Source organism: Babylonia areolata, chromosome 22, assembly GCF_041734735.1.
Source record: "Babylonia areolata isolate BAREFJ2019XMU chromosome 22, ASM4173473v1, whole genome shotgun sequence".
NCBI lineage: Eukaryota > Metazoa > Mollusca > Gastropoda > Neogastropoda > Buccinidae > Babylonia > Babylonia areolata.
In genome coordinates, this window is record NC_134897.1 from 1,457,619 (window position 1) to 1,470,200 (window position 12,582).

A 12,582-nucleotide genomic window follows, 5' to 3' on the forward strand; every position below is an offset into this window, starting at 1 on the left:
GACAGAGAGAAAAATACTTGGAGAAAAAAGAGGAACAGTTTAGAGGAGCGAGAAAGACCGAAAGAGAGGGAGACAGACAGAGAGAAAAATACTTGGAGAAAAAAAGAGACAGGAACAGTTTAGAGGAGCGAGAAAGACCGAAAGAGAGGGAGACAGACAGAGAGAAAAATACTTGGAGAAAAAAGAGACAGGAACAGTTTAGAGGAGCGAGAAAGACCGAAAGAGAGGGAGACAGACAGAGAGAAAAATACTTGGAGAAAAAAAGAGACAGGAACAGTTTAGAGGAGCGAGAAAGACCGAAAGAGAGGGAGACAGACAGAGAGAAAAATACTTGGAGAAAAAAGAGACAGGAACAGTTTAGAGGAGCGAGAAAGACCGAAAGAGAGGGAGACAGACAGAGAGAAAAATACTTGGAGAAAAAAAGAGACAGGAACATTTTAGAGGAGCGAGAAAGACCGAAAGAGAGGGAGACAGACAGAGAGAAAAATACTTGGAGAAAAAAAGAGACAGGAACAGTTTAGAGGAGCGAGAAAGACCGAAAGAGAGGGAGACAGACAGAGAGAAAAATACTTGGAGAAAAAAGAGACAGGAACAGTTCAGAGGAGCGAGAAAGACCGAAAGAGAGGGAGACAGACAGAGAGAAAAATACTTGGAGAAAAAAAGAGACAGGAACATTTTAGAGGAGCGAGAAAGACCGAAAGAGAGGGAGACAGACAGAGAGACAGGCACTGGGAGAAAATACTTCTAATTCTTATTGAGAAAGTTCATCCATTTTCAATACCTCGGATCTGCTCCTTCACAAGCAGCAATCACACACTGGCAGCACAACACCAAACATTCGTTTTACTCTCAACCTTCGCCTTGTGAGTGCGATTTTACTTGAACAAAAATTACTGTGAAATTTACCAATTTATAGGAATCGATCACACGTTACCCCGAAATGTTGCAATTCCAAATGCAAGCAAAAATAACAAATAAACAAATAGAATGTTGATTTTAAGATAAGACCTTAGAGATATTGGAAAGTTGAAGGAACTAGTCTAGCATCATCGTGTACACTAACTAACGATCCTCTTTGTACCTGTTTTTTTCCACCACGACAGACAAGAAACAACAGCAGAAAAGAAGAAGAAGAAGATCCTTGAAAGGGAAACAATTATGGAATGGGAGACAATGACGTGAAACTAGTGGAGAGAAGGGAGTGAGAAACAAGAACAGAAAGAAAGCAAGCAGGAAGACGGAGGGGAAAAACACGGGGGAAGGGGGTGGGTGGGGGGGGGGGGGGGGTGTTATTGTTTCGTGGCAGTTTCTAACGCCATTCCCGGGAGGATAATTGTCACTGTAACCAGAACGTGTGGAAAGAACCGACTGTTTTCTGTTTTACAGCCAACTTTGGTGTCCAAGGACATAACAGTTTCAGAGAGAAAATGGAGTTGTTGAGGTTTGACGATGGTCATACACAGTACACACAGTTCGGTTCAGATCTTTGTACTCGCGGCTTTTTAGTGTCCAAGTCTGACAATACATCAACTGGGGAAAAAAAAAGGAGTTGCCAATGCACACACACACACACACACACATGCGCACACACACACACACGCACACACACACACACACATGCACACATGATCCCAGTGTTTTGGTCAGGCCTTGAGAAGAAACATTGTCCATTACAATTTACATACACTTACTTTCTTCACAAACGTGAGCCAAAAAGATAATATCAGCTGTTAGAGTTATACCTATATTTAAAAAAATAAAAATAAAAAAAGAAGTAAAACAACAAATAAAACAAAAGAAAACACACACACACACACACACACACACACAACAACAACAACAACAACAAAAAACAAAAAAAACCCAGCTGAACGATTTTCAAGGAAGTACGTTTCTTGAAAAGTTTGTATGGAACACGGAACATGCACGCTTTCACTATGAAAATATGAAGACCTCGGAAACAAAATTAATGAATCATTGGCTTACGCCGGGCTTACGCCGCACAGTTGATTAATCTAGATGTAAGTAACACTCTTCGTGTGTTCAATAACTGTACAAAGAAACGAGCTGAATGTATGAAAATATATTTCACTGTTGTGAGGAAAATGTCGATATATCTTCAAACAGCGAAACTCATACTGCTGAATTTAATGCAAATGTTATGAATATGACGCTGATTATGTTGTTGACGAACTTGATGATTGTTATGGTTTGAATTGTTGTATATCCAAATAGTAGGTGCTTATTTCTATTAGAGAGTTAGAATATGGCAAGGCAGCAGGACCTTAGATGGTGTGAGTGACGAACATTTTAGATACGGATCCGATAGTTATTGATTCTTTGGTAAAAATATTTTAATGTATTCTTAGATATGATGAATACCCCGACAACTGTCAAGAATATATTATACTTCCTTTATTCTAAAAAGGCAATGTCAATGATCCATTAATTATAGAGGTAATTTCTTTGTCTGACATAATAGTAAGCTTTCCAGTTCTTTCTAAATCCAAGACTTCAGGGATGGATAGACCAGAACAATATAACTGGCTAATACCACGCCGACTTAAAAAAAATATCAACAGTTATGATAATTATGTCAAAACTTTAAGGACCAATTCAAAAGCGATTCACATTTGATTAAAAAACAAAACAAAAAACAAAAACAAAAAAACACACCAAAAAACCAAAAAAAACTATGTTGCTTTTAGTTTTATATATTTAGAGGAGGTGTCAGATTCTACAGTTTGCTGACCTATCTCACTGAAAAAAAATGGTATATGCATTACTGTTAAGGCTAGAATTAAGGTTGAAACATAATTTACTGGTTATATCAATTGCACTACTGGTATTAAACAGGGTGATGTATGTTGTCCTGTTATTTTCTCTGTAATTATTATATAGCTACCTCTAGAGATAATGCACAAAGGAAGGCAAGGTGCAAATATAAGTTATCATATCATTGCATTGTTTATTCATTTTTGCTAGTGACGGTGTTATTATCAGAAATTGTGACAGGTATACAGACACAGCTAAACATTTTTTACAATGCCGCCTCTCAGCTGCAAAGTTAATCTGGATAAGATTAGCATCGTTGATTTTAGAAAGGTGAGTATCATGTCAGGTATAACAGATAATCTTATAATATGATCAGATGACAGTTGTAAATCCATATCGCTGTCTGTGAATAGTGTTGTCTATTAAACCGAGTTTCATATATGTCAGGATTTAGCAAGCAGGGATAAAGAGTTGCATTACTGTCATGCGTAAATTGTATAAACTGAATAGTAATTCCGTAAGACTTTAAAAAAATGTCTTTATGCCCATGTGCAGCCCAGTCTGCTTTGTGGTGCAGAACTATAAGGTTTGGATGAAGCCCCTGCTTGTAGCTGGAAAAACTGAATAGTCACAAAGAATAGCAACAGATTTTTCGAGTACAGAGAATTCTAAACAAATCATAACACAGAACCTTACCTGAGGGGTACATAGTTTTACATATAGCAACACAGTGTAACTGTTATGAAATGTCCATTATGCAGAAAACCACTGAGACTGAAGGTCACTTTTGCACGGTTGTCCTGCCCTTGGTGATCTTTGATTTCACTTCATACCAGCCTAGTATTACAAAAACACCAGCTTCTTATGGCTGCCAGAAATGAACGTGTAATCAAGAATTTTGCAATATTTAATCACTGCTTATGTGTCATCCAATTTGGCAGTTACATTCTTACACTCGTAGCCATGTGCTAATCAATGTATTACCTTCCCATTAATTTCAGTAACACAAATCTTGTTTTCTTCACTTCCCGCCGGTGAATTCTGATTCTGATTCTGATTCTGATTCATGAAGCGTGCACTGCGACTTGGACTTTGACGGAAACAGGTGCCCTGAAGACTTTTGCTGCAAAGGCTTCTCCCTCATGGATTTAGAAGTGAAGGCGGAGGGGGAACCGCTCACCGACTTGCTTTGCGACATGTCCTCCGGGCTGCCGCAAAACCACTCCAGTAAGCAGAGGGCTGTCGTGGACGTGCTGGGCTGGTCACTGGAGGAAGTAATCTTGGGCGCTGCGGAGGCGACAGTGGTGCCTCGCTTCCTGACGAGGGGGTTCCGCCACGTGTCCCGCATGGCGATCAGCAGGCTGTGGTCCTGGATGGCGTAGGCTGGGTACAGACAGCTGTAGTTGAGGTAGAACGTCAGGACCGCCAGCAGCCGCCACGTGGGATGGTGCTTCTCGCTGAGATCCTGGACAGTGTTTGAGGTGTGTGGGGACAGTGTTTGAGGTGTGTGTGGACAGTGTTTGAGGGGTGGGGTGTGTGTGGACAGTGTTTGAGGTGTGTGTGGACAGTGTTTGGGGTGTGTGGGGACAGTGTTTGAGGTGTGTGGGGACAGTGTTTGGGGTGTGTGGGGACAGTGTTTGGGGTGTGTGTGGACAGTGTTTGGGGTGTGTGTGGACAGTGTTTGAGGTGTGTGTGGACAGGGGTGGGGTGGGGTGGGGACTGTTTGGGGTGTGTGTGGACAGTGTTTGAGGTGTGTGGGGACAGTGTTTGAGGTGTGTGTGGACAGTGTTTGGGGTGTGTGGGGACAGGGGTGGTGTGTGTGGGGACAGTGTTTAGGGTGTGTGGGGACAGGGGTGGGGTGTGTGTGGACAGTGTTTGAGGTGTGTGGGGACAGGGGTGGGGTGGGGTGGGGACAGTGTTTGGGGTGTGTGGGGACAGTGTTTGAGGTGTGTGTGGACAGTGTTTGGGGTGTGTGGGGACAGGGGTGGTGTGTGTGGGGACAGTGTTTAGGGTGTGTGGGGACAGGGGTGGGGTGTGTGTGGACAGTGTTTGAGGTGTGTGGGGACAGGGGTGGGGTGGGGTGGGGACAGTGTTTGAGGTGTGTGTGGACAGTGTTTGAGGTGTGTGTGGACAGTGTTTGGGGCGTGTGGGGACAGGGGTGGGGTGTGTGTGGACAGTGTTTGGGGTGTGTGGGGACAGTGTTTGAGGTGTGTGTGGACAGTGTTTGGGGTGTGTGGGGACAGTGTTTGAGGTGTGTGTGGACAGTGTTTGAGGTGTGTGTGGACAGTGGTGGGGTGGGGTGGGGACAGTGTTTGGGGTGTGTGGGGACAGTGTTTGGGGTGTGTGTGGACAGGGGTGGGGTGTGTGTGGACAGTGTTTGGGGTGTGTGGGGACAGGGGTGGGGTGTGTGTGGACAGTGTTTGGGGTGTGTGTGGACAGTGTTTGGGGTGTGTGTGGACAGTGTTTGAGGTGTGTGTGGACAGTGTTTGGGGTGTGTGGGGACAGTGTTTGAGGTGTGTGTGGACAGTGTTTGGGGTGTGTGGGGACAGTGTTTGGGGTGTGTGTGGACAGGGGTGGGGTGTGTGTGGACAGTGTTTGAGGTGTGTGGGGAGTGGGGTGGGGTGGGGACAGTGTTTGAGGTGTGTGGGGACAGTGTTTGGGGTGTGTGGGGACAGGGGTGGGGTGTGTGTTGACAGTGTTTGAGGTGTGTGTGGGGACAGTGTTTGAGGTGTGTGGGGACAGTGTTTGGGCTGTTTGGTGGGTGTGGGGACAGTGTTTGGGGTGTGTGGGGACAGTGTTTGGGCTGTTTGGGGGGTGTGGGGACAGTGTTTGGGGTGTGTGGGGACAGTGTTTGGGGTGTGTGGGGACAGTGTTTGGGGTGTGTAGGGACAGGGGTGGGGTGTTGTTATCATCTTTCTTTGTTGTTGTTATCGTTGATATCACTGTTATTTGTTGTTGTTGTTACATTATTATTATCATCATTTGTTGTATATAATAATCTAATTATTTTTTGACGAAGAGTAAGTGTGTGTGTGTGTGTGTGTGCGCGCGCGCGCGACCTGCCATGAGCACCACCGCCACTATCGCAATGTTTGTCATCACTACCACCATTACCATCACCAGTATGACTATTGTCATTATCGGAGACCATGGCACTAAATGAGTAAATCCTACCCTCACCATCACCGCAATCACCAGCATCATCATTGTCTTCTCATTCCCATCATTGTCATGACTGTTGTCGCTGTTGTTGCCGAAAGGGAGGCACAAAGACAAACATATATTGACAGCGCCAGGAATGTATCCAAGTCTACGCTAATTTCATGCAATCAATTTATTGACGGTGGAAAAATCGCTCACGTAAGCTAGCCCTGCGCTCTGGAACAGTCTCCCCAACAATAAACGTCACACGCTGTGAAATAACTTCTCTGTCAAGCTAGCCCTGCTGACGTTCTGGAACAGTCTCCCCAACAATAAACGTCACACGCTGTGAAATAACTTCTCTGTCAAGCTAGCCCTGCTGACGTTCTGGAACAGTCTCCCCAACAATAAACGGTACACACTGTGAAATAACTTCTCTGTCAAGCTAGCCCTGTTGACGTTCTGGAACAGTCTCCCCAACAATAAACGGTACACACTGTGAAATACCTTCTCTGTCAAGCTAGCCCTGCTGACGTTCTGGAACAGTCTCCACAACAATAAACGGTACACACTGTGAAATAACTTCTCTGTCAAGCTAGCCCTGCTGACGTTCTGGAACAGTCTCCCCAACAATAAACGGTACACACTGTGAAATAACTTCTCCGTCAAGCTAGCCCTGCTGACGTTCTGGAACAGTCTCCCCAACAATAAACGGTACACACTGTGAAATAACTTCTCTGTCAAGCTAGCCCTGCTGACTTTCTGGAACAGTCTCCCCAACAATAAACGTCACACACTGTGAAATAACTTCTCTGTCAAGCTAGCCCTGCTGACGTTCTGGAACAGTCTCCCCAACAATAAACGGTACACACTGTGAAATAACTTCTCTGTCAAGCTAGCCGTGCTGACGTTCTGGAACAGTCTCCCCAACAATAAACGTCACACGCTGTGAAATAACTTCTCTGTCAAGCTAGCCGTGCTGACGTTCTGGAACAGTCTCCCCAACAATAAACGGTACACACTGTGAAATACCTTCTCTGTCAAGCTAGCCCTGCTGACGTTCTGGAACAGTCTCCCCAACAATAAACGGTACACACTGTGAAATAACTTCTCTGTCAAGCTAGCCCTGCTGACGTTCTGGAACAGTCTCCCCAACAATAAACGTCACACGCTGTGAAATAACTTCTCTGTCAAGCTAGCCCTGCTGACGTTCTGGAACAGTCTCCCCAACAATAAACGTCACACGCTGTGAAATAACTTCTCTGTCAAGCTAGCCCTGCTGACGTTCTGGAACAGTCTCCCCAACAATAAACGTCACACGCTGTGAAATAACTTCTCTGTCAAGCTAGCCGTGCTGACGTTCTGGAACAGTCTCCCCAACAATAAACGGTACACACTGTGAAATACCTTCTCTGTCAAGCTAGCCCTGCTGACGTTCTGGAACAGTCTCCCCAACAATAAACGTCACACGCTGTGAAATAACTTCTCTGTCAATCTAGCCCTGCTGACGTTCTGGAACAGTCTTCCCCAACAATAAACGTCACACGCTGTGAAATAGCTTCTCTGTCAAAGACAGCTTCAGTTTCAGTGATGTGGCAAAGCGCGCCGACTGATCTATAAGCCGTACAACACACCTGTGTAAAAAAAAAAAAAAAAAAAAAAAGTGGAGGGGGTGGGGGGTCAGAACTCTAAACCTTGGATTTTGTGCTCCAGGGGTGGTAATGAATTTTCAGGATGCGTGAATCATCAGCTGATCTTTAAGATATTTTGTTAAGTTCAGTAGCATTGTTGAGCAGTACACTTAATCGTAAACACCATATGAAACTGTTACAGTCACATGTTATTAACACCACCACCACCACCAAAACACAAAACCACAGCAAAAGTTGATGATGAACACTGGTTATGATAAGACACTGCCCAGTGCCTTCAGGCCCACTGCTTCTTTCTTGATTGATTTGATATGGATACTTATATAGCGCCTGTCCTCGGTCAGAGACCAAGCTCTAAGCGCTTTACAAACATGGGGTCATTTGCACAACAGGCCGCCTACCTGGGTAGAGCCGACTAGCCGCCGCCATTGGGCGCTCATCATTCATTTCCTGTGTCATTCAATCAGATTTCAGGCACGCACACATACAAACTCACACATGTAACAGTTTACGTGTATGACTGTTTTATTTATCTACCCCGCCATGAAAGCAGCCATAGTCCGTTTTCGGGGGTGTGAATGCTGGTTATGTTCTTAGTTCCATAACCCACCGAACACTGACATGGATTACATTATCTTTAATGTGCGTATTTGATCTTCTGCGTGCGTATACACACGAAGGGGGTTCAGGCACTAACAGTTCTGCACATATGTTAACCTGGGAGATTGGAAAAATCTCCACCTGTTACCCACCAGGCGCCGTTACCGAGATTCGAACCCGAGGCCCTCAGATTGAAAGTCCAACTCTTTAACCATTCAGCTATTGCGCCTGCTTTCTGCTTCTTTTGCATACGGGAAAGGTGTCGGAATTGTAAAGACGCTCATCTTCCAGTACAGAGAGTCCGTGGGAGTCTGGGTTCGAATCCCGCTCTCGCCCTTTCTCCCACGTGTGACTGGAAAGTCAGACTTAGCGTCTGATAGTGTCTCATTTGGATGAAACGATAAACCGAGTTTCAGCACGTACTTAACGCACTGGAAAAAAACCTATGGCAACGAGAGTGTTGCCCTCTGGCAAAATTCTTTAGCAGAAGTCCGCTCTGATAAGTAAACAGCGATGTGTGTATGCACTCAAGATCAGACTAATTTATCAGTCAGACATGTCAATCCTGCTACTGTCAATTGCGACGCATCAGTTCCATTCGGAAATATCTGTCCACCGACGCAACATCTAGATTTGTCATTTCTCTCATTCTCTCTCGCCTAGACTACTGTAACTCCCTATTGTCTGGTTTGCCTGCTTCATCCATTCAGTCCCTTCAGCGCATACAAAACTCTGTTGCCCGACTCGTCCTCAGAAAGAAAAGATCTGAGCACATCACTCCTATTTTGCAACATCTCCATTGGCTCCCTGTCTCACACAGAATAAAGTATAAGATCAGCACTCTATGTTATAAATGTATTCACAAATCTGCCCCTTCCTATCTTTGTGGCTGCCTTCACCTCTACACTCCATCTCGCTCTCTACGATCGGCTTCGGATCCACTCTGTTTACGCATACCCAGATTCAAACACTCCACTGTTTGACGCCGTTCTTTATCTGTCTCTGGACCTTGTATTTGGAATGAACTTCCTTTTTCGATTCGTCAGGTCTCCGTACCCAGCTCTTTCAAGTCTGGCCTTAAAACCCACCTCTTCACAAGATAGCCTCCCTACCCTACCTCTTCATTGTCTTCAGTTTCTTCAGTTTTAGAGTTATGCGTGTGAATGACTGGTGTGAAAGCGCTTAGATTTGTCTCTGCACAAGATTCAGCGCTATATAAATACCATTATTATCATTATTATTATTATGAACGTGTTGGGTTACGCTGCTGGTCACAGCATCTGCCAAGCAGATGTGGTGTAGTGTGTATGAATTTGTCCGAACGCAGTAACGGCTCCTTGAGAAATTGAAACTGAAGTTACTTTCGTGGGCTGCAAATCTCACATTCACTCGTTTTTGTGAGTGTGCTTCCACGTGTATGAGACTGCATGGACAGGACCGGTTAGTCATCACGCTTTTTTCCTTTTTTCCACTATCTGTTTTGTTGTTGCATTTCTTGGTTTTGTTTGTTTCGTTTTTGGCAGTTCTATTGCTTCTGCTGCTACTGCTACAACAGTACTACATTAACGTCTCACTATCTACCTGTCTGTATTTCTATCTGAATATCTGTTTGTCTGGATCTCCATCTGTCCGTTCTGGTCAGCACAACGTGAGTCACACTGACAGTGCAGTAACAAGAATCTTTTCAGTAAATAATGATGTAATAAACCCACGGACTACGCCTTGCAAGCCTGTTGCCATGCTGACCGCACCCTGTCCCTGTTGCCATGCTGACCACACCCCGCCCCTGTCAAACCTGTTGCCATGCTGACCACACCCCGCCCCTGTCAAACCTGTTGCCATGCTGACGACAACCTGTTCCTCTCTAGCCTGTTGCCATGCTGACCACACCCTGCCCCTGACAAGCCTGATGCCATGCTGACCACACCTTCACAAGCCTGTTGCCATGCTGACCACAAACTGTCCCTGACAAGCCTGTTGCCATGCCTACCACACCCTGCCCCTGACAAGCCTGTTGCCATGCTGACCACACCCCGCCCCTGTCAAGCCTGTTGCCATGCTGACCACACCTTCACAAGCCTGTTGCCATGCTGACCACACCCGGCCCCTGTCAAGCCTGTTGCCATGCTGACCACACCCCGCCCCTGACAAGCCTGTTGCCATGCTGACCACACCTTGACAAGCCTGTTCCCATGCTGACCACACCTTGACAAGCCTGATGCCATGCTGACCACACCCTGCCCCTGTCAAGCCTGTGCCATGCTGACCACACCCTGCCCCTGTCAAGCCTGTTGCCATGCTGACCACACCCTGCCCCTGTCAAGCCTGTTGCCATGCTGACCACACCCTGTCCCTGACAAGCCTGTTGCCATGCTGACCACACCCTGCCCCTGTCAAGCCTGTTGCCATGCTGACCACACCCTGTCAATCCTGTTGCCATGCTGACCACACCCTGTCCCTGACAAGCCTGTTGCCATGCTGACCACACCCTGTCCCTGACAAGCCTGATGCCATGCTGACCACACCCTGCCCCTGTCAAGCCTGTTGCCATGCTGACCACACCCTGTCACTCCTGTTGCCCTGCTGACCACACCCTGTCCCTGACAAGCCTGATGCCATGCTGACCACACCCTGTCACTCCTGTTGCCCTGCTGACCACACCCTGTCCCTGACAAGCCTGATGCCATGCTGACCACACCCTGCCCCTGTCAAGCCTGTTGCCATGCTGACCACACCCTGTCACTCCTGTTGCCCTGCTGACCACACCCTGTCCCTGACAAGCCTGATGCCATGCTGACCACACCCTGTCAATCCTGTTGCCATGCTGACCACACCCTGTCCCTGACAAGCCTGTTGGCATGCTGACCACACCCTGTCCCTGACAAGCCTGTTGCCATGCTGACCACACCCTGTCCCTGATAAGCCTGTTGCCATATTTGACCACACCCTGTCCCTCTCTAGCCTGTTGCCATGCTGACCACACTCTTCCCCTGACAAGCCTGATGCCATGCTGACCACACCCCACCCCCCAGTCTCCACCATTCCATCCCCCGTCACCCCTCCCCGTCTAGAATGATAAATAATTGCACACATGAATTTCTATTTTGAAAACGGAGTATAGCTGCCTACATTGCGGGGTAAATGTAAGCAAAATGGCTGTATACGTAAAATGTTACACACACACACACATGCTGACCATGTGTGTGTGTGTGTGTGTGTGTGACTGAAACCTGACTGAAAGACACAGGAAACGAATGATGAGTGCCCCAACACACCTCTCTGCAAGCTCTACCCAGGTAGGCAGCCTGTTGTGTAAATGACTCCGTGTTTGGAAAGCGCTTAGAACTTGGTCTCTGACTGAGGACAGGCGCTATATAAGTCTCTCTCTCTCTCATATATATATATATATATATATATATATATATATGCGTGCGTGCGTGCGTGCGTGTGTGTGTGTGTGTGTGTTCAGTGTTTTCATGCAGTCCTCACCGTGCCCCTCGGGTCGGTGTCCCACCTGGTCGTGGCACTCTACTGTCGCCAAACAAAGCTGATGCTTCCTCTGAAGTCCCTTGTCGAAGAATACAAGGTAGGGAAGGCAAGACTTCTCGACATGCTCGAAGACTCAGATGACAGTATTGTGAGATCCAACCAACCCAAGCTGAAGACTGGCAGAAAATGGAAAGTCAGGGAGGCAGTCAGTGCAGCGAAAGAAAGCCTTAAGACAAAGGAAGTAATAGGACACACCCAAAGCAACAGACAGTGCCTGGGATCGACAAAGATGGATCATACAGGAGATCAAGAAAGAAGAGGCTGATAAAAGAGTCCTGAAGGCAGTCCACCAAGGCCAGCAGGGGCAGTGGACAACATGGGAAAATGCACTCCAAAGGAGCCTCAGCTGGAGCGACATGTGGAACATGGCCCCTCTGAGGATCGGCTTCATCCTAAGATCTGTGTACGACCTCCTTCCCTCGAGTACAAACTTGGTGAAATGGGGGAAAGCAGACGACCCTGCGTGCCCACTCTGCCATGGCAAACAAACAGTGGAACATGTCCTCAGCTCATGCAAAGTGGCGTTGAGCCAAGGACGGTACACATGGAGGCACAACCAAGTGCTTACAGAAATTGCACACATGGTGGGCACTGTCCAAGGAGCACCAACCCCACTAGAAGTTCCAGTAGAGTTCCGCTCGGCAGAAGGCAATAAAGTCTGGCCAGGAACAGCATCCAAAGTTTCCAAAGCATGGAAACATGGGCTGCTTAATGGTGCCGATGATTGGGAATGCACAGATGACCTACCAGAGGGGAAGAAACACCCAGAAATCATCAGCAAGAGCGGCATGAGACCTGACATAGTACTCCATTCCAAGGCAACGAAACAAGCGATTCTGACTGAGCTCACTGTGCCATACGAAAG

At 46.7% G+C, this 12,582-nt stretch overlaps 1 protein-coding gene across 1 annotated transcript in view; it reads right to left on the reverse strand.

The window, feature by feature from the left end:
- Nucleotides 1-1,860: 1,860 nt before the first annotated feature.
- The window catches only part of LOC143297294 (uncharacterized), a 12,074-nt gene continuing 1,352 nt past the window's right edge, over nt 1,861-12,582 (reverse strand). The window contains exon 2 of the mRNA XM_076609566.1: nt 1,861-4,240. Within this exon, the coding sequence (XP_076465681.1) occupies nt 3,797-4,240 (444 nt within the window). The 3' untranslated portion in view covers nt 1,861-3,796. The remainder of the gene's footprint in view (nt 4,241-12,582) is intronic.